Source organism: Schistocerca gregaria, chromosome 2, assembly GCF_023897955.1.
Source record: "Schistocerca gregaria isolate iqSchGreg1 chromosome 2, iqSchGreg1.2, whole genome shotgun sequence".
In the NCBI taxonomy this organism is placed as follows: domain Eukaryota; kingdom Metazoa; phylum Arthropoda; class Insecta; order Orthoptera; family Acrididae; genus Schistocerca; species Schistocerca gregaria.
Window position 1 is genome coordinate 41,811,825 of NC_064921.1, and position 23,759 is coordinate 41,835,583.

The 23,759-nt window shown below is 41.1% G+C and overlaps 1 protein-coding gene across 1 annotated transcript in view; it reads left to right on the forward strand.

The window, feature by feature from the left end:
* The window catches only part of LOC126336284 (filamin-A), a 1,048,954-nt gene that overhangs the window by 938,235 nt on the left and 86,960 nt on the right, over positions 1 to 23,759 (forward strand). The window contains 3 exon segments of the mRNA XM_049999806.1: positions 13,375 to 13,548; positions 22,239 to 22,478; positions 22,674 to 22,817. Coding sequence (XP_049855763.1) covers positions 13,375 to 13,548; positions 22,239 to 22,478; positions 22,674 to 22,817 — 558 coding nt within the window.

The following is a 23,759-nucleotide window of genomic DNA, read 5'->3' on the forward strand; positions in this document are numbered from 1 at the left end:
CACCAAACTTCAGATTCAAAGTCCTAAAGTGTGTTGCCCCAACGCCTTCCAGTATTTTTTCCTTTAGTTCTTCTGGAATTTCAGGAGATGGCTCAAAAATGGTGGCTAAGACAGGATATACTTCTACATCTCCTGCCAGTCAGGAATACCAATCATCGCCAGGAACGTGTTTTAATGATGGAGCTGCCAGTTGCCTAACAGAGCCCTCTATTTTATTAAATGAGCCTCCCTTGTCTGCCCTTTACTCATCGCCAGAAACGTGTGTTAATGGTGGAGCTGCTAGCCACTAACAGAGCCCTCCTTTTGTATCAGAGGGACCTCTCTTGTCTGCCCTTTAATCTGCAGTGATTCAGTGAGAAGTCCCCAGACCATTGACAGAAGTTTCTCTTGTTACCTTGCAGACTTACTGTTCAAGACCTTCTCACGGAACTTCGCTGCCATCCTGCTTGGTTGGCTTTCTCTGGGATTAAAATTGCGTGGGTATCCCAGAGAATGAACTGGCCAACCATTTGGTTAGGGGAGCAATTACTTGCCCTAAATTTGCTTTGACAAATACATGAGACCAAATAAGGCTTCTGCTCACTCGAAGATGGAGCAATATGTGACGGGCTTCTGCCCCTCTGATAAACTCTGTACTATCAAGGAGACTGGTGTTGCTTGGTGCTCCTCCTCCTGACCCAGAAAGAACTCACCATCCTATGTCACCTCTGCATTGGTCATACCAAAATCAAATTTAGTATCAAACTTGGAAATCAAATTTAGTATCAAACTTATCATTTAAATGTTGCATATTCTCAGTTAACTGATGTTGCATACTCGCCATTAATTTATCATCATCATCATCTTTAAGCTCTGTAACATTTGATGTAAGATTCACACTTTCCTAAGTAACTTTGGTATTTATAGACTCCTGTATATTACTATTTTTATTTGTACTTGAGTCTGCTTATACTGTCACCGTGACATCAATGATGTTATGTGATTGCTGTCCTACATTTATTACATTTGGGACTCTTTCACCAAGATATTCCTCACTCAAATTATGCGATTTCTGGTCCATAATTGGTTCCCAAGTTACCTCCTCGTGAGGATTATATCCACTTTCAGTCTCCTCACCTGTCACTTCCAAAGTCTGGGTTGCACTCCTTGTTCAAGTGTACATTTTCCATAATATCTTCAAACACAGTTAAAATATCAATATCGACTCAGAATATACGTTCACCAACCAAAGAATTTCTTTTTTTTTTACTGTGTCTATCCTACTCATACCTACAAGTATCTTACATTAGCTGTGAGTATTTACCCCCCATGAACCATGGACCTTGCCATTGGTGGGGAGGCTTGCAGCGATACAGATAGCTGTACCATAGGTGCAACCACAATGGAGGGGTATCTGTTGAGAGGCCAGACAAGTGTGCGGTTCCTGAAGAGGGGCAGCAGCCTTTTCAGTAGTTGCAGGGGAAACAGTAGTCTTTAGGATTGACTGATCTGGCCTTGTAACACAAACCAAAACAGCCTTGCTGTGCTGTTACTGCAAACGGCTGAAAGCAAAGGGAAACTATGGCCATTATTTTTCCCGAGGGCATGCAGCCTTACTGTATGGTTAAATGATGATGGTGTCCTCTTGGGTAAAATATTCCGGAGGTAAAATAGTCCCTCATTCGGATCTCCGGGCGGGGACTACTCAAGAGGACGTAGTTATCAGGAGAAGGAAAACTGGCGTTCTACGTATCGGAGCGTGGAATGTCAGATCCCTTAATCGCACTAAGATTCAGAAGGATGTAGGTTGCAGTAGGTACTGGGAGATGAAGCAGCTTGCACAGGATAGAGTAGCATGGAGAGCTGCATCATACCAGTCTCAGGACTGACAACCACAACAACAACACTTATCCTTTCCAATGGGTCGAAGTTCGTGCCTTGGGCCTGAAGTTGTTAGTATACCCTTTTCAAGCCAGAAGTTGTGGCGCTAAATATACTGATGCTTCTTCTTCTTCTTCTTCTTCTTCCTCTTCCTCCTGGACTCTTGAGGTCTCTTGTGAAGAAACATGATACATCAAGTTCCATAGTGGTGTAGGACAATCAATGAAGCTACACAACAGTTAGTAATTGAATTTTTTAAACTGCCGGTTTATTGGCATTTAAGGAAAGAAAAACACTCTAATACTCTACATCTACATCTCCATGATTACTCTGCAATTCACACTCAAGTGCCTGGCAGAGGGTTCATCGAAGCATTTTCATACTACTTCTCTACCATTCCACTCTCGAATGGCATGTGGGAAAAAGCAACACCTAAATCTTTCCTTTCGAGCTCTGATTTTTCTTATTGTTTTATGATGATTATTTCTCCCTGTGTAGGTGGGTGTCAACAAAATATTTTCGCATTTGGAAGGGAAAGTTGGAGATTGAAATTTCATAAATAGATCTCACCACAAAGAAAACAGCCTTTGTTTCAATGACTGCCACCCCACCTCGTATATCATATTAGTGACACTCGCCACACTCGCCCCTATTGTGCGATAACATGAAAGAGCTGACCTTCTTTGCACTTTTTCGATTTCCTCCATCAATCCTACCTGGTAAGGATTCCACATCGTGCAGCAATATTCCAGCAGAGGATGGACAAGTCTAATGTAGGCTGTCTCTATAGTGGCTTTGTTGCATCTTCTAAGTAAGAGGCGCATTCAAGTTCTAAGGCCTCGGATATTTTTTCTGCGGACTGGAAAGAGATTGAAACATGCACATTGTTTTAAACTGAGGCCGCGTTCATTGTCAATACGTCCCAGAGATGACAGCACCGTACGGCAGATGGAATTTTACTGCCAGCGGCGAGAATGAGAACTGTTTTAAATACTTAAAATGGGGACGTTCTCCTTACTTGAACAGCGTGCAATCATTCGTTTTCTGAATTTGTGTGGTGTGAAACCAACTGAAATTCATCGACAGTTGAAGGAGACATGTAGTGTTGGAGTTATGGATGTGTCGAAAGTGCTTTTGTGGGTGCGACAGTTTAATGAAGGCAGAACATCGTGTGACAACAAACCGAAACAACCTTGGGCTCGCAGAAGCCGGTCTGATGACATGATCGAGAAAGTGGAGAGAATTGTTTTGGGGGATCGCCGAATGACTGTTGAACAGATTGCCTCCAGAGTTGGCATTTCTGTGGGTTCGGTGCACACAATCCTGCATGATGACCTGAAAATGCAAAAAGTGTCACCCAGGTGCATGCCGCGAATGCTGACGGACGACCACATGGCTGCCCGTGTGGCATGTTGCCAAGCAATGTTGACACGCAACGGCAGCACGAATGGGACTTTATTTTCATCGGTTGTGACAATGGATGAGGCGTGGATGCCATTTTTCAATCCAGAAACAAAGCACCAGTCAGCTCAATGGAAGCAAACAGATTCTCCGCCACCAAAAAAATTTCAGGTAACCGCCAGTGCTGAGAAAATGATGGTGTCCATGTTCTGGGACAGCGAGGGCGTAATCCTTACCCATTGCATTCCGAAGGGCACTATGGTTACAGGTACATCCTACAAAAATGTTTTGAAGAACAAATTCCTTCCTGCACTGCAAAAAAAAAGTCCGGGAAGGGCTGCGCATGTGCTGTTTCACCAAGACAATGCACCCGCACATTGAGCTAATATTACGGAACAGTTTCTTCGTGATAACATTTTTGAAGTGATTCCTCATGCTCCCTACTCACCTGACCTGGCTCCTAGTGACTTTCGGCTTTTTCCAACAATGAAAGACACTCTCCGTGCCTGCACATTCACCAGCCGTGCTCCTATTGCCTCAGTGATTTTCCAGTGGTCGAAACAGACTCCTAAAGAAGCTTTCGCCGCTGCCATGGAATCATGGCGTCAGCGTTGTGAAAAATGTGTACGTCTGCAGGGCGATTACGTCGGAAAGTAACACCAGTTTCATCGATTTCAGGTGAGTAGCTAATTAGAAAAAAAAAATCGGCGGCCTTAGAACTTGAATGCACCTCATATTCTGCCAACAAAGCACAGTCTTTATTTCGCCTTCTGCACAATATTAAGTATGTGGTCTTTCCAATTTAAGTTGCTTATAATTGTAATTCATAGGTATTTAGTCGAATTGACAGCCCTTAGATTTGTGCTATGTATCATATACCCAAAATTTATCAAATTTCTTTTACTACGCATGTGGGTGACATCGCACTTTTCGCACCATACAAAAATCCCTGCTCAATCATTTTGTTATTGGAATTGATCGTCTGATGATTTTACTAGATGATAAATTACAACACCCCCTGCAAACAATGTAAGGGGGCCTGCTCGGATTATCACCTACATCATTCATGCAAATCAGGAACAGCAGAGGACCTATGACACTATTTTTCGAAATGCCAGATATCACTTCTGTATTATTCAAACAAATTTTGGGCTTGCAGCAAGTTGTCATTCAATACCTCGCACGATATTTCAACTGGGCACCAGCCAGTCATCTTCAGGTGAGCCATCGCAGACTGGCAAAAATGTCCTCCGTTCCAGTATATATAGCATGCTGTGAAATATCATGCGAGGTATTGAACGACGACCGGTTGAAAGCCTGAAATTTGTTTGAACAGTCAATTCGCCAGGAAAATTTTAAAATTCACTACTGTTCTACTCAATGATTTGCTGTCTGTCACTACCAAATGTGACCTCTCTGAGAGGAAATCACGAATCCAGTCACACAACTGCGATAATAATTCATATGCATGCAATTTGATTAATAGTCACTTGTGAGGAACGGTATCAAAAGCCTTCTGGAAATCTGGGAATATGGAATCGATCTGACATCCCTTGTTGACAGCACTCATAACTTCATGGGAATAAAGAGCTTGCTGTGTTGCACAAAAATGATAATTTCTGAATCCATGTTCGTTTTGTATCAATAAGTCATTTTCTTGAAGGTGGTTCATAATATTAGAGTACACTATATGCTCCAAAATCCTACTGCAGGTTGAGGTCAGTGATATGGGTCTGTAATTCAATGGGTTACTCCTATTTCCTTTCTCAAATATTGGTGTGACCTGTGATACTTTCCAGTTTTTAGGATCAGACCTTTCGTCAAGTGAGCGGTTGTATGTGATTGCTATGAAAGGTACTATTGTGTCTGCGCACTCTGTAAGGCACCTGATTGGTATACCATCTGGATTAGAAGACTTGCCTTTCTTAAGTGATTTAAGTTGTTTCTCAATACTTAAAATATCTACTTTTATGTCATTCATGCCAACAGCTGTAACAGCTGTTCTGCTTTCGAATTCTGGAATATTTGCTCTCATGTGGTCAGCAAACTTTGTGTAACATTTTGTGTGTGTAATGGGCCTTACTACATCACAAATCGTTCTAATGAATTAATTGAGCTGCTCTACAGTGCTGCTAGGCAATGTAATAAAAAAGGTGATAGGTGTCTCAATTAAATCTGGACCTCGATATTTTGAATAAATTTTTGATTAATTTTTTTGTCAAAATCAGCACTTGGCTCAAAATTAATTTTCAACTTTGTGCATTAAGTCCAAACACATTTGTAAGTATTTTACACAATTTACTGGACAGCTCAATCACACACTGGCATGTAACGTATTTGAAATCGAGTGCACAGGTTTCAGTTTTCCCTAATGGGCCAAACGACTCTTTTGTAATAATGTGGTGTGTGTGTGTGTATCACGTAAAGTTTAAATGAAACTGGATTTACTTTCCATTCGGTTCAAGATCACACAATAAAATTCACCACATAGGTCGGCGATCTGTACATGTGCAGTTTTAGTACTCTAATTGATAATTCGTATCAGAGTGAAAGCCACACACAAATTCACACTTTTTTTTATGCATACAAAATTCAAAGCGCCTTTATATTAAGCAAATAAATTATGGCATGTAATTACTAATTAAACATTTTTGATTCTGAATAAACTTGAAGAACATGTATTTTATAATCAATAAAATTTTATCGTCTGAGAGAAATTATTAGTTTGCTAAAACAGACTCAGATTACAGTCAACTCGTGTCCGGACAATGAAGTTCCGATTCGACACTTGCTTGGAATGAATGAAATACCTGTACTGTAAAATACTGTCGGTTGAGTAATTTACTGACATTTATAAGAAATCTGGTGCCCCTTTCATCGCTAACCATCCGAGTGGTAGCCGCACCTGACAGCACAGAACTTCGGTGATCTGATGGGAACTGGTGTTACCACTGTAACGAGTGTGTTGGTTTCATCCCTCTTTCAGTTGTTTTTCATGTTATAGGTGGCACTCTGTTGAAGAGTGAATGCCCTTTAATGCCTTCACTGCAGTGGATCAGGGGTGGGGCAGCTATGGGTGGGATAACTCCTTGCGTGTGTAGAACCTCGGGGGCTCCTCACCTTTACTGATCTAAATCTTCCGACTGGAGGCATTCTTTGTTTTGCATCTGTCTGTGTTGTTAATTGTGTTAGTGAGGGTCGGATGCAGGTACGGTTTCTCGCTCCGTAGATGAGCCCAGAGAATCCCTCACCTGCTCTGTCGTATTTTGTCCCAATACAAACATTTCTCAGTAACTTATTTCTCAACTCTGTCATCACGATTGCCTTCAGTGACTTCAGTTTAATGCTCGTACGTACTTTGATCGTCGGAACACATTCGTGACAAATGTCACTGGGCGAAGTACCTCTGTGCCGAGGGGCTGCTCATCTCACTGTTTAATCCCTTAAACCCCAACCAACCGTGTCACTGAGGTGACACGATACGTGATGTTACACGCGATATGATGCAGAAGCCACACATACATTGGTGGAGTGCATAAAACTATAGTTGGAATGAGTTAACTGGTTGACATTGGGACTACAGTAACACAGTGGCTACAAGATTCCCTCATTTCGTCTGGTGCAACACGAGTGCTGGTTGCTCCTTGCCGCTACATCGTACAGTATCTGGGAAGGGAAATTCCAAGTCATCTGGTGTATTTTATGTAGATGAAGCAATACTGCATCCATCTGTGTAGTTGGTACTCAATAAAACTTTTAACTTTTCGCATACAGAACTAAAAACCACTCTTTTTGGATTGGTACGTGTTCTGTGCTTTGCAGCATTTCTCACTCAGTTTTGAGGAAACTGTTCGGTAATTTGTTTTTTAGTCTGATACTACAGTTTGCTAATGAACTGATTTTTGCTTGCTGTTGCCCATAGCAATGGTAGTACTCTAGAATTATATAAAATAAATGACATATTTTGAAAAGTTTGGAGTAAAAAATGTAGTCGCTGACCAGTTTACATTTGGTGTATTTTAGGTGATAAAATGCTGTGTACCAAATGTACCCAGTGTATCGAAATTGTGTTTTGTACTCAAAGTAGAGCATATTGCTTTCCAGTTTTGAGTACCATATTCACCCAAATGTATGCCACACACCAGAAATGAGACTTGAGAGGGGGATTTACCCCCATTTCGAGCCACATTTATAAATGAAATCAAATATAGCTGCTCATATGGTGGATAAATTATAAAATGGCCCCGTCTCTCAGGGATATGCAGTGAGTAGTACATATTTGTAGTAATTTGCATGGAATTAAATTTAACCTTTGGACTCTTTGCGATTACTGTCAATTGCAAACACTTACAGCAGTGAGAATTCCCGATATCTATCGAAATATTCCAAGCAGAACTAGGGCACCTATGTGTACCACAACACATGTTCAAGTTGCATGTCTGTCTGTCCGTATCACGTGAATATCATCCAAAATTGTTTTTTTCTTTCAATGAAATAGTGTTTTCATCCAAGGAAGCTTAGGCTTCACAGATTATTGTACCTGATTTAAAGAAAAATAAACTGGATGTAGAGAAAACCATGTATTCAAGGCATTGATTGGTTTTGTCTCTGGTAGAGGTTAGCTAGGGTACTTTCTAAGATTGATATTTTTAAAATTTTAAACAATATAAGTTGTCTGCACAGAATAATTTCCAACATAAGTTAGCCATACAAAGTGTGAACTGTAAATATTGTCATTATTGCAGAAAATGTTTTTTCCTACAAAGCCTCCCCTGTCTGTCAATGTTGTTCGACAAACAAGTTAGGTCACGGCTGCCTAGAATACAGGTTGCCATAATTAGGAACTACACGGAGCTGGACTGCGAGTGGTGACGACACAGGCGAGTCTTGCTGCACTGCATACGTGAACACAGTTTGGATTTATAGTGAATACTGACGGCATTGAGAAATGGCCTGATGTACATTGACATGTACAAGCAACTTCCAAACAGATCTGGAGCTGACACGACATAAATCTGTACTTATTATGCTTGAAAATTTCTGGGAGTTTCTTAAAAGTGTCTGTGTGTATGTAAAGAGATTTATTTTTATTGCTATGAATATCTACATCTAAATGGATACTCTGCATATCACATTTAAGTACCTTAACAGTAATTCTATTTTATTCCAATCTTGTACAGCTCTTGGAAAAAGTGAACACCTTCATCTTTCAGTGCAAGCTCTGATTTCTCTCATTGTATTATGGTGATAATTTCTTCTTATGTAGGTCAGGATCAACAAAATATTTTAACATTCGAAAGTGAAACTTGGTGATTGAAATTTTGTGAGAAGAATCCATCGCTATGAAAAAGCCTTTGTTTTAATGATGTCCACCTCAAATAAGTGTCCTGCCAATAAAACACTTGTCTTTGGTTAGCCTTTCCAATAACATTTTCTGTGTGTTCCTCCCAATTTAAGTTGTTTGCAATTGTAAGTCCTACATTGTTGTTGCAGTGGTCTTCAGTGCAGAGACTGATTTGATGCAGCTCTCCATGATACTCAATCCTGTGCAAGCTTCTTCATCTCCGAGTAACTACTACAACGTACATCCTTCAGAATTTGTTTAGTGTTTCATGCCTTGGTCTCCCTCCATGATTTTTACTCTCCGCACTTTCCTCCAATACTAAATTGATGATCCCTTGATGCCTCAGGCTGTGTCCTACCAACAAATCCCTTCATCTCCTAAAGTTGTGCCACAAATTTCTCTTCTCCCCAATTTTGTTCAGTGCCTCCTCAGTAGTTACATGACCTACCCATCTACTCTTCAGCATACTTCTGTAACACAACATTTCGAAAGCTTCTATTCTCTTCTGGTCCAAACTATTTATCGTCCATGTTTCACTTCCATACATGGCTACACTCCGTACAAATACTTTCAGTAAAGACATCCTGAAAGTTAAGCCCATACTCAGTGTTAACAAATTTCTCTTCTTCAGAAACACTTTCGTTGGCATTGTCAGTCTACATTTTATATCCTCACTACTTCCATCATCATCAGTTATCTTGCTTCCCAAATAGCAACACTCATCTACCACTTTGTGTTTCATTTCCTAATCTAATAGCCTCAGCATCACCTGACTTAATTCGACTACATTCCATTATCCTTGTTTTGCATTTGTTGATGTTCATCTTATATCCTTCTTTCAACACACTATACATTCCGTTCACCTGCTCTTCCAGGTCCTTTGCTGTCTCTAACAGAATTACAACGTCATTAGTAAACATCAAAAGTTTTTATTTCTTCTCCATGGATTTTAATTTGTAATCCAATTTTATCTTTTGTTCCCATTACTGCTTGCTCAATATACAGATTGAATAACATCGGGGATAGACTACAATCCTGTCTCACTCCCTTCCCAACCACTGCTTCCCTTTCATGCCCCTCATCTCTTACAATTGTCACCTGATTTCTGTACAAATTGTAAATAGCCTTTTGTTCCCTGTATTTGACCCCTGCCATCTTCAGAATTTGAAAGAGAGTATTCCAGTCAACATTGTCAAAAGCTTTCTCTCTGTCTACAAATGCTAGAAGTGTAGGTTTGCCTTTTCTTTCTCTATCTTCTAAGATAGATCGTAGGTTCAGTATTGCCTCACGTGATGCAACATATCTACAGAATCCAAACTGATCTTCCTTGAGGTCGGTTTCCACAAGTTTTTCCATTCATATGTAAAGAATTTGTGTTAGTAGTGTGCAGCTGTGACTTATTAAACTGATAGTTCAGTAATTTTCATTCCTTTCAATACTTGCTTTCTTTTGGTTTGGAATTATTATATTCTTCTTGAAGTCTGAAGGTATTTCGCCTGTCCCATACATCTTGCTTACCAGATGGTAGAGTTTTGTCAGGACTGGTGCTCCCAAGACTATCAGTACTTCAGACGGAATGTTGTCTACTCTGGGATCTTGTTCCAACTTATGTCTTTCAATGCTCTCTCAAACTCTTCACACAGTATCATATCTCCCATTTCATCTTCATCAGCTCCTCTTGCATTTCCATAATATTGCCCTCAAGTACATCATCCTTGTATAGACTCTCTATATATTCCTTCCATCTTTCAGCTTTCCCTTCTTTGTTCAGAACTGGTTTTACCTGTGTGCTCGTGATATTTTCTCCAAAGGTCTCTTTAATTTTCCTGTAGGCAGTATCTATCTTACCCCCAGTGATATATGCCTCTACATCCTTACATTCGTCTTCTAGCCATTTCTGATTAGCCATTTTGCATTTCCTGTCAATCTCATTTTTTCTTGCTTCATTTACTGCATTTTTATATTTTCTCCTTTTATCAATTAAATTCAATATCTCTTCTGTTACCCAAGGATTTCTACTAGCCCTCATCTTCATACCTACTTGATCCTCTGCTGCTTTCACTATTTCATCTCTCAAAGCTACCCATTCTTTTCTGTTATATATCTTTGCCCCATTCTTGTCAATCATTTCCTAATGCTCTCTCTGAAACCCTCCACAACCTCTGGTTTAGTCAGTTTATCCAGGTCCCATCTCCTTAAATTCTCACCTTTTTGCAGTTTTTTTCAGTTTTAATTTTCAGTTCATAATCAATAGATTGTGGTCAGTCCACATCTGCCCCTAGAAATGTCTCACAATTTAAAACATGGTTCCTAAATCTCAGTCTTACCATTATGTAATCTATCTGAAACTTTCCAATGTCTTCAGTCCTCTTCCACATATACAACCTTCTTTCATGTTTCTTAAACCCAGTGTTAGTTATGCTCTGTGCAAAATTCTACCAGGTGGCTTCCTATTTCATTCCTTACCCCCATTACATATTCACCTACTACTTCTCCTTCTGTTTCTGTTCTTACTATCTCATTCCAGTCCCCTGTGACTATTAAATTTTCATCTCCTCTCACTATCTGAATTATTTCTTTTATCTCATCATGCATCTCTTCATCTGCGAAGCTAGTTGGCGTATAAACTTGAACTACTGTGGTAGGCATGGGCTTCGTGTCTATCTTTGCTACAATAATGCATTCACTATGCTGTTTGTCCCCCCCCTCCCGCCCTGCCCATGAACCATGGACCTTGGGGCAGTAGCCTTTTCAGTAGTTGCAAGGGCAACAGTATGGATGATTGACTGATCTGGCCATTGGTGGGGAGGCTTGCGTGCCTCAGCGATACAGATGGCCATACCATAGGTGCCACCACGTCGGAGGGGTATCTGTTGAGAGGCCAGACAAACGTGTGGTTCCTGAAGAGGGGCAGCAGCCTTTTCAGTGGTTGCAAGGGCAACAGTCTGGATGATTGACTGATCTGGCCTTGTAACAATAACCAAAACAGCTTTGCTGTGCTGGTACTGCTAACGGCTGAAAGCAAGTGGAAACTGCAGCCGTAACTGTTATTTTATTATTCTGCCAATGCAAATGCATGTGTAAATACTTTTATTTTAATAAAGTTCATATTTTGACCTGTATTACTTACAATATCATAATATTTCTTTTTCCCATTTAAATTTCGTAGTCTGAGTTTTCGATAGTTCGAGGTGGTTCCGGTCCCGTTCACCTCGAACTATCAAGACTCTACTGTATTTAGCTTATTTACAGATTCTATATTATTTTTCTTCCTGCAAATAAAGTTTAGTTATCTGGAGTAATATAAATAGCATGTAAAATAACTCAGTCGTAAACTGTGTCCCACACCTAACCTGACACAAAGTGCATTAGCTGCCAGCAAAACTTTGCTTTGTTGCAATTGAAAAAAACCAGAGTGTAACTATGGAAAATCATTGCACTAGCATGCAGAACATGCAAATATCTGATAATGCTGCTACATCTAAAGAGTCCAATTTATGAATTAAAATATTATATTACTTTCCTCTTCTGTGCTATGCCATATCAAGAAATAAAATGTCATTAATTAGTCTGCCTTCCTCAAAAAATGTCTTAAAAGTGCAGCATTGCTTGGACCTAAAATACTGTAGTATGCAATTTTCTCAGTGCGTGCGATCTGCTTTGTGTTGACACTCATTTCCACTTTGTATCGTGGACTGTAAATTGATGGACATATAATGATCAGCCTCTTTGAATAATATATTCTCCTTACCTGTTGCCCTCCTCTTATGTAAATGACATGGCAAAAATTATGAAAATGACAGATTGCTGTTCAACATATAGTGGAAATAATGAGTTGCAAACAAGCACAACAAAAAGACTGCTAAACAAGTAAGCTTCTTGTGAATTAGAAAACATACACAAACATTCACACAAATGCAACTCTCACACAGAGAGCACTATCTCTGGCTACTGAAGCCAGACTGCGGCTATAGTGAATGATGGGAGAAGCAATCTAGGTGGTGGGGGTAAGGAGAAGGCTGGGGCAGGAATAGCAAAGTGCTGTCTTTGATGGGATGGGTGATGCTTGTGACCAGACTGGAGGTGGCTCCTGCATTTAGGTACGCTGCAGGGATATACAGGGATATGTGAGCCATGAGGCTAGTGGTCAGGAGGAGGGTTTGTGTAAGGATGGATGAGGCTATTGTGTAGATTCAGTGGTGGACTACCACTGTGGGAGGGCTTGGAAGGATAGTGGGTAAGGTGTTCCCCCATTTCAGGGCATGACGAGAGGTAGTCAAAAACCTGGTGGAGAATGTGCTCCAGTCCTGGATGGTGCTCAGTACCATCCTCTTCTGTGACCAGACAGTGGAACTTAAGGAGGTGGTGGCACAGGACATCTGTTTATTTACAAGGTTGGGAGGGCAGTAATGTGAAGTCTAGCCACCTGTGGCCATAACATCTGTAGTGACCAGCAGTCTGTCCTGAAATATACCAAGGGTCTCCCTGAGGCCGCCTCCTTAGCCCCATCCTCACCACCCAGATTGCTTCTCCCATCGTGTGCTGGGGCTAGCATTCTGGCTTCATAGTGTGCATGTTTTCTATTTCAGAAGATGGTCTTTTGGCCAAAAGCTTACTTGTTTAGCAGTCATTGCCTGTCTGTGACTCAGCATCTCCACTATATTGTGAATAGTATTCTATCCTTTTCATAGTATTGTCATTATTCTATCCTGTATATTTCATTGTCCATCATGGCAAAATATTTTCAGTGGTGGTTCTTGTTTTCACAGTGGATACTTCAGATGCAGGAAGAGGAGTTATAAATGTTAGCATCAGAGCAGCTGGCCAGGAAGTGAAACATTCGATTAGGCAGACTGAAGACAGCCGATATGAGGTGATTTTTCAACCGAAGCTTGCTGTACCTCATCGTATTGATGTTAAACTCAATGGACTACATATATCTGGTAAGAGACTGAACTAAGAACATTTGAAAACTCCAGTGCCAAGGAATAATAGCTTTAATTTTCTCTCAAAACGTTTACGTTGATTTGCACATCAAGAAACTGTTTAATTACTAGAGTGTACTCCACAAGAGTCAGTGCACTTTTGATTTTGGATCTTTAAGAGAGGATCTCGAAAAGATCATGTATGAATAGTAGTGGATCCTGATAACAGTTTGGATCATTCCATCAGTTACATCAGTCACAAAGCGGAGAATGGCCCTCACACTAATGTGAATATTGTGTCACTCCTTGGTCAAGTGTTATATTGAACATGTTAGTGCAGAGCCCACAGAATCTCTTGAGGGAGAGGCTCATTCACATGTGCATGTGACTGGTGCACTATACCTCTCATTCACACCGTACATGGCTTTCTTTGTATCTGAATGCTTCTGGTAAGAATCTACTTGATGGCTAATTGCCAGAAGCATCCAGTCTGATCCAACAGTACCCATTGAATTCCAATGATTTACAATGTGCTTAGTGGGTTTTTCTAAGAGTAAGTTCACCTGAAAGACAAGAGTTGCTGAACAAACATAATTACAGTTGATGCAGCTGCTAATAAAACAAAATACTGCAGATTGGATAAAACCTATAATATTAAAGAAAGTCCATTTACACTCTTCCCACAAAATATCAAAAGTGTTATTAATAAGATGGATGAACTTCTGTAATAAAGAAAATAATGCAGAATGCACATAATGTGTAAGTACAGGAGACAACTAACCAGATAGCAGAGATATTGAGGCATCAGCAGGTACACAGAAAAGAGAAAGAAAACTTGCCAGCTTTTGCCGACACACACACACACACACACACACACACACACACACACACACACACCACCTAAGGTGGTGGTACGTCACCCACAAAACATCCTAGTCTGTCCCTGTGTCATGTCAAGTCACAAGTCTTTCACACAGGGATCATATTCCTGTGGAAGATCTAGGTGCTTACGCACACACATGCCCATGCACCTCCTGTAATCTTACAATGAGCTGGCTGCACACTCGGGGCCAAGATTGCATTTTCCCAGGTGGACTAGGATGTGGTGGAGTTTGGCTGAAGGAGGCAGAGTGTCAGGAGGCAGGGAGAAGGGTTGGGGGTGAGTGGCTAGTGGCTTGGAGGGAGGCACCAGGTTGCTGTCTAGGAATGTGAGGGAGGGGTGGTAGGTGGATGGGCTGGGCAGATGATATGCAGGGAGTGGAGGTACTGGGATGAGGTGCACGATGAAGGTGATATGGAGATGTGGTGTAGAAGGTAATGACAAGACAGATGATGGTGAAACTGGTGGGTGGAGAGAGCATAGATTGAAGCCTGGGGGGTTACAGGAGCCATGGATGTGTTGCAACGATAATTCCCATCTGCATAGTTCACAGGAGCTAGTGGTGGAGGGAAGGATCCAGATGACATAGGTTGTGAAGCAGCGATTGAAATTAAGCACGTTATGCTCGGCTGCGTGTTGGCCATCAGGTAACTGGAGGTGTAACTGATGGGTGTGTGGATTGGACAGATCTTGCACCTGAGTCTTCCACAGGAATACAATCCCTGTGTCAAAAGGTTGTGAGTGGCTGTGGCATAGGGATGGATTAGGATGTTTTGTAGGTTTTGTGGGTGATGTAATACCACCTTGGGAGGAGTGGGAAATATCTTAGATAGAATGTCACTCATTTCTGAGGATAGTTATAGATAATCAAAGCCCTGACAATGGATGTGGTTCATTTGCTCCAGCCCAGGTTGATGGGAACGGGGCTTTGTCGCAGATCCTTGGGGATGGCGGAGAATGATGGGAGGTCAGGATGAGGAGGTGCGAGGATATGGTATGGGATATTTGTTTGGGGGCTGGGGCATAGGGGCTGTCTCTGAAGGCCTACAATAGCGGCAAGGTTGTGGGCATGAGGGTTGTTGTTATATAGGGAGGCGACATCAGCTGTGACAGAGATCCAGGAGACAAAGAAGGAATGGAGTGCTGGAGAGAAAGTGGAGGAAGTGGTCAGTATCTTTACTGTGAGAGTCTAAGCTTTAGCTTGGTTGGAGGTATTGGTCAACAAGAGCTGAAATTCTTTCAGTGGGAGCTATCATGGGGTCTCCAGGATTGTTTAATTTGCAGATCTTGGGGAGCGTGAAGAAAGTGGGTGTGCAGGGTGCCATTGGGGTGAGGAAGGAGATGGACTCAAGGTACAGATTCTGGAATGGATCTAAGGATTTCTGTATGTGGAGGAAGCAGATACTTGACGGAAGTCTTCTATCAGGTAATTATTGTGATTCATTGTGACAGTGGTGGGGGTTTTCGGCTGCAGGGAGGATGGTTAGATCAGGATCTGTTTTGAGGTTGTGAGTTGCTGTCCTTTCTGTTGTTGACATGTTATTGTTCTTAGGGAAACATCTGGGGAAAGATGATGAGGCCACAATAGAGGCAAGAAGTTTGTGGAAGGTGACAACGGGCTGATTCTGAAGGAGTGGGGGCAGTCGGTAACGAAGGTCACCATTGGATGGTAGTATGATCTGTTGGGCTTTGGTTGGAATAATTGGTGGGAAACGAGTGTTTCAACTGAAGGATAAGGAGAAGGAACATAGGTATTTCACAAGACCAACATGATTAAACTTGGCTGTCGGGCTGAAGGTGGAGACCTTTGAATAGAACTGAAACTTCTATAGGATTGAAGTTTCTGGTGGAAAGATTAACAAAAATGTTTTGGGTTGGTTTGGCTTCTGAATTTCGAGGGGTATTGAGAGAGAATTTGGGAGGGAGTGGTGAATTGATAAGCACAGCTAGGTAGGGTTTGGGTACTGTGAGGGGTCACTATAGATACAATAGGTGTTTGTGGGTAGTGGTGTTCCAAAATGGGGGATATGGTCTCAACAGCTTTGACAATGTATGGAGTTGGTGTCTGGAGTTCTCTTCCACGTGTTGGAAAGCAGTGATTTCAATTTCGAAGGTCACAGGCATATTGCAGGTGGTTAGTAGGTTTGATGTGGACAGTGGTACTGATGTAGCTATCTTTGAGGTGGAGGTCAACATCTAGGAAGTGGCTTGTTGGGTTGAGTAGGACCAGGTGAAGGAAGTAGGGGAGAAGCTGTTGAGGTTCTGGAGGAATGTGGATAGGGTGTCCTCACCCTCTGTCCAGATTGCAAAGACGTCATCAGTGAATCTGAGCCAGGTTAGGGGTTTAAGATTCTGGGTGTTTAGGAAGGATTCCTGTAGATGGCCCATAAATAGGCTGGCATAGGATGCAGTGCATAACTTAACTGCTATGAGCACTTCATCTTCAATACTGTAAAACAAATTTCATCTACTGCAGCTCTTTGCTTTCCCTAATTTGGATGAAGGTAGTATGGGCCAAAACAAGAAAAAAATGCCTAGTAAACATGAGCTCTAAAATGCATACTTTAGAGCCTTTTTCAGTAGAAAAGATGTGTTTCACAGCAGTAAAGATGAAAAAGTGCTTGTAGCTCAAAGGCTATTAAGAGTCCATGTTTACTAGACTTTTATAATTTGAATGATTGTTTCAGTCATATTTGCAAATATTGACCATTACTCCTGGGGCACATTGGTGAGAAAAAAATTGTCTAATCGTTCTAATTCTCCACTTTCCTTGTTCGAACCAAATGCAAGAAAGAAAATGAACATGCACATTTTCGAACCACAGCATTTTATTTTTTTATTTTTATTTTTTTTCCCTGAGTCAGTTTTATCAGAAAACTTGTACATTGTTGGGTAACAAAATGTATATTATATGTCTATCTGACTGTTATGTAAGGGCATTCAAAAAGAAATGAGCCAGAGGCATAATTACAAAAACAAATACGTGTATGTTAAGACGTATTGACCCTGGCTGTTGAGACACTTGTCCCATTGTGACACAAAGTGGTGAATGGCTGTCTCATAAAATTCATGGGGCTGCGATGTTAACCAGTTCCGCACGTACAGCTGGACGTTGTCGTCAGGGGTGAATAGTTTGTCCTTTAGAGCCTTTTTAAGGGGACCAAAAGATGGCCCTCTTCCAATTCACTTCTTGCAGTAGGGGACAACAGTGAATGCCCAGTGTTACTCGCAAACCTTGACCACCCTTTGCCAAAAATCAAAACGACCAGGCAATCTCACCTGTGGGGTCATTCTGTTCTAAGACAATGCAAAGCCTCATATGGCCAACACAGTCGTAGCACTCCTCCAGAAATTCAAATGGGAGGTTCTCCGCCACCCTCCATACAGTCCAGACATTTCTGCCTGTGATAATGCCATTTTTGCCCCCCTTAAAAAGGCTCTGAGGGGGCAAACGATTCACCTCAGATGACGATGTCGAGCTGCACGTCCGGAACTGGTTAATATTGCAGCCCTGGGAATTTTATGAGAGAGCCATTCACTGCATTGGTCTCAGTGGGACAAGTGTTTCAGAACCCAGGCTCAATACTTCTACCATACAGGAACTGTTTCTGTAATTATGCCTCCGGCCCATTTCTTTTTGAATGCGGCTTATAGTATTGTAGAAAAATTTCAAGTATATCGATCAAGAACTTTTGTCAATGTTTGCTTCCTCCTTTATATACATTTCTTAATTAAAAATATGTAGCTAGTGTCCATCCAACTGGCTTTTAGCATATCATGTGAAACTATAAATTGCTTGTTGTTGTGGTCTTCAGTCCTGAGACTGTTTTGATGCAGCTCTCCATGCTACTCTATCCTGTCCTGTCCTATCAACCGATTCCTTCTTCTAATCAAATTGTGCCACAAACTCCTCTTCTCCTCAATCCTATTCAGTACCTCCTCATTAGTTATGTGATCTACCCATCTAATCTTCAGCATTCTTCTGTAGCACAACATTTCGAAAGCTTCTATTCTCTTCTTGTCCAAACTATTTATTGTCTGTGTTTCACTTCCATACATGGCCACACTCCATGCATATACTTTCAGAAACGAGTTCCTGACATTTAAATCTATACTCAATGTTAACATATTTCTCTTCTTCAGAAACGCTTTCCTTGCCATTGCCAGTCTACATTTTATATCTTCTCTACTTCGACCATCATCAGTTATTTTGCTCCCCAAATAGAAAAACTCCTTTACTACTTTGTGTCTCATTTCCTAATCTAATTCCCTCAGCATCACCCAACTCAAATCGACTACATTCCATTATCCTCGTTTTGCTTTTGTTGATGTTCATCTTATATCCTTTTAAGACACTGTCCATTCCCTGTATTTGACCCCTGCCACCTTCAGGATTTGAAAGAGAGTATTGCAGTCAACATTGTCAAAACCTTTCTCTAAGTCTACAAAAGCTAGAAATGTAGGTTTGCCTTTCCTTAAACTATCTTTTAAGATTATAAGGTCAGTATTTCCAACGTGTTCCAACATTTCTACAGAATCCAAGCATATCTCCCCCGAGATCAGCTTCTACCAGTTTTTCCATTGTCTGTAAAGAATTCGTGTTAGTATTTTGCAGCTGTGTCTTATTAAACTGATTGTTCGGTAATTTTCACATCTGTCAACACCTGCTTTCTTTGGGATTGGAATTATTATATTCCTCTTGAAGTCTGAGGGCATTTCGCCTGTCTCATACATCTTGCTCACCAGATGATAGAGTTTTGTCATGACTGGCTCTCCCAAGGCCGTCAGTAGTTGTAATCGAATGCCGTCTTCTCCCGGGGCCTTGTTTCGACTCAGGTCTTTCAATGCTCTGTCAAACTCTTCACGCAGTATCGTATCTCCCATTTCATCTACATCCTCTTCCATTTCCATAATATTGTCCTCAAGTACATTGCCCGTGTATAGACCCTCTATATACTCCTTCCACCTTTCTGCTTTCCCTTCTTTGATTAGAACTGGTTTTCCATATGAGCTCCTCTTGATATTCATACAAGTGGCCTCTGTTTTTTAAGTTTCTTCTGATTGTGAGTTTTTGCGAATAAATATTTTTCCGTTAACACATTATACCAGACGGCTTATCAATTATTTGTTGTAGGCAAGTCGCCTACATAATTGGTGACCCCGACGTGATCTGAATACGGAACCTTTTGATCTGGAGTCAGAAGGTTGCGTGTTCAGATCACGTCGGGGTCACCAATTGTGTAGGCAACTTGCCTAGAATAAAGGTTGACGAATAATGAAGTGGACACAAGAAGTGGACAAAGCATTTAATGATCTTCGAGCAAGCCTCAGCAAAGCTGTGTTGCTCGCTCACCCAGTTCATTACACACTGCTAGCTATTGTTGTAGACGCAAGCCAGTCAGCGGTGCTGCACCAGCGTGTAGAAGGGCAAAGGCAACCACTACGGTTTTTCTCTAAAAAGTTACAGACTGCACAACAGAAGTGGAGCACGTATGACAGAAAATTGTTCGCAATCTACCGAGCAGTTCGATACTTCCGCCCACAAATAGAGGCTAGACCAATGACTGTGTTTACAGACCACAAACCCATAACATCGGCTTTTAAAACACCAGTGATAAGTGCTCACCAAGACAGTTCCTTTATATTGAGTTCATAAGTCAGTTCGCGACAGATATACGCCATTTAAGAGGCGCAGAAAATTTAGTGGCTGACTGTTTTTCACGTATATGCAGGATTTCAGAAATTATAGACTATGACAAACTTGCAGTGGAACAGACCAAGGATGCAGAGCTACGACAGCTGTTAAACGACCCGCCTACAGGTCTGAAGTTCGAGCAAATTCTGGTGCCTAACTCCAAGCGGAAGCTGTGGTGCGACTTTTCTCATGGTAGATGAAGACCATTCATTTCAGAAATATTTCACAAGATGGCATTCTACAGTGTCCTCACACTATCGCACCCAGGAGCCAACGCTACAATAAAGCTGCTGACAGACCCCTTGTGTGGCCTCCTATGAAATGAGATGCACGCCTTTGGGTACATTCCTGCATTCCTTGTCAACAAAGTAAAGTAGGATGACATGTGCATGCTGTTATTGGAGACTTTCGAGGTACCTCTGCTAAATTAGCACACGTTCACGTGGACCTGGTTGGACCACTCCTACAGTCAGATAGTTACAGATATTTGTTTACAGCCATAGCTAGGTGCACAAGATGGGCAGAAGCAACTCCAATAGTCGATATTTCAGCCGAAACTACTGCAAAGACGTTTCTGTGTATGTGGGTTGCCCATTTTGGGTGCCCCCTTCATGTCACAACTGACCAAGGACATCAGTTTGAATCTACGTTGTTCCTCGAGCTATCCAAAATGTGCAGTTTCCAACACCACCACACAACTACCCATCACCCTGCCAGTAATGGTATGGTCAAAGAATGGCATAGAACACTCAAAGCAGCATTGATGTGTCATCAAGAGAGATGGATGGAAGCATTACCATTAGTAGGCCTGTGGACAGCTCACAAACCCAATATTGGTGCATCACTTGCTGAGATGGTTTACGGTGAGCTACTACGGATTCCTGCAGATTATTTAGTACCAACCTCACTACCTGGATCAGAGGGCCTCACACACTGGGTGCAGCAGCTAAAACATCACTGCACAAATATACGTTGCCTGGCACCTTCTCGCCATGGCAATGGTAAGGTGTTTGTACACAAAGACTTATACGATTGCTCTCAAGTAATGCTGTGAACAGACTCAGTCAAATCGCCTTTACAACCACGATATACGGGCCCATTTCAGGTGCTGAGTAGAAATAAGCATACCATGGACATAATGTACAATGGTGTTCTGACAAAGGTATTGATTGAATATGTCAAGCCAGCATGGGTTTTACCCTCTCCGACCTCTTGACACCACGCCTGTGCATCAACACATGATGGACGCAGTACATACCAAAACACTGCTCAGTACATCATCCGAGACAGTCTCTTTAATTTTCCTGTAGGCAGTATCTATCTTGCCCCTAGTGAGATAAGCCTCTACAGTCTCTACATCCTTAAATTTGTCCTCTAGCCATCCCTGCTTAGCCATTTTGCACTTCCTGTTGATCTCATTTTTGAGACGTTTGTATTCCTTTTTGCCTGCTTCATTTACTGCATTTTTATCTTTTCTCCTTTCATCAATTAAATTCAATATTTCTTCTGTTACCCAAGGTGGGTTCAGTCACACAATTGAGATCGGATTTGGATTCTGCACTAGACACAGATTCCAATTGCCAAAGAGCTGCGGGTGGGTGTCCTAAAAAGACCAGCAGGCATATGGGTACTGGGGCCTAGCTGGTGTCGTGCGGCTTTGCAAATGCAACATTTTGCCAGCTGTGTCCAGCGATGGTAGGGCCCTCGTTTCCCCAGTAGGTGCCATAATGTAGTGGAGAGGCAGCCATGTGGCAAGAGACTGTTGCCTGTTAAATGTGCTGAAGAAATGTGTTGTCTTAATTTGTTCAGTAGAGTCACAAATGGTCTACTGTTCAACAAGGACTGATTGTTCAGGACACGTGAAGTTATTTGGAACACATCTTTTTTGTAGTTTTATAAATGGCACAATTATATTGTTTCTTTCCACTACATTCATTTAGGTAGGAGTAAAAAATTAGTGTGTCATTGTTCAAATCAGTTTACAGTCAAACTAATATTATGCTTAAAAAATAAAAAGAAAGAAAAAAGAGCTCAGTTTAAGGAAAGATATATTTAAAGTCTGCTCTAACAGTTTTGTCTTGCATGTCATTCGTATGGTTAATAATGGACAGTTAACTTCACAATATATTACAGGCTGCCCATTTGAAGTGCCTGTGAAAAATCCAGCTGTAGGTCAAGATGTAATAGCCACAGGACTTGGCTTATATCAATCACAAGCAGGCAAAGTTACTACATTTGTGATCGAAACACTTGGCCATCCAGCAAAGGAGTTTGATGTGGTGATCACAGGTCCACTCGGTACAGCGGTTCCAGTCAGGTGCTATCAACAAAAGGATGGGAACCTGCTTGCAGAGTTCACAGCTGTTGCTGCAGGTTTGTAGATGAGATGAAACAGTATATTTTTTATTCATGTTGGATGTTTTCATACTTTCATTTGAAGTGTTATGATCGTCTTGCTTTTTGTTTTCATGTGTGCATATATAATGTGAGTATCTAACATCACATTTGGTACTGATATTTTGTCCTAATGACAAAATCATCTGCTTCATGAATATTTCTTTGCCCCAGGGACATACAAAATCGATGTCACGCATGGTGCGAGGGCAGTGAGAGGTTCACCTTACTTCTGCCGAGTGTATGATGCTTCTAAAGTTGAGATAGCGGATGTCAGTTCCAATTCGGTTGCTGTCAGTGAAAAGATTGCATTTAAATGTAAGTATTTTCAGTATTAGTATATTAATATTATAATTAATTATGCCCCCACAGCTACCTCTGGTATTAGTTGTGTCACTCCAGTTGTCCAGACAAAGTATTCCACAGTTTTCCTAAATGCCAGAATGATTCCTGTAAAATATCTGCAAGCAATTTCCAGCCAGTGTGCTCTATCCCCAATCTTGCTTCACCTTTAATATTACTTAACTGACAAACAATTACTGTGGTAGCAGCAACACTTCACCACATTAGCCCCTAATGGACAAGGATGGACTGGGGGCAATCATATGCTGGAAGACTGCATGGAGTCAGTGTGGCACACCAGAACTTGTATGGTACTTAAGTAGTAGGATTGTTAATAAGTAATACATTGTTGTGCTCAACACAAGCACAAAGTATGTTTGCTCATACTTCATTTCCATTGATAATGTTTTAAATTAGGTATGTGTGAAACTCCCTTCCACCCAGCAGACGATAAATAATATAAATCTTAGTAATCAGCCTTAAAAACCTACTCAAATGTGTTATACTGTATTGCTATTGATTCGTCTCTGATGAAATGGATTTAAAAAAATTAATCTAAACTAAACATGCAAAATTTATTTTGCATCATCGATTGTAAACTAAATTTTAAAAACTTGGCGACACCCTTTGCATTCCGGAACAGTCATTTCATTCACTTTCCCACTTTGATAGCAATTAATGTTGTCAATATATGTTGCATATTAACATTTTTGACATTGTTACGAGAGTTTGTTAGTGAGTGTAACCAAGAAAAAACTTCGAGAAACAAATATGTGTTCAAGAAATATGTAAACTTTATCCCAGGTTTTTCTTTCACTATTTACAGAAACTGTTGTCAGTGTATTGTAGTTTCAGATATTAGGGGAACTTGCATTCCTCATAACTAAACATATCTAGAATCTAAAACAAAATCAGTGG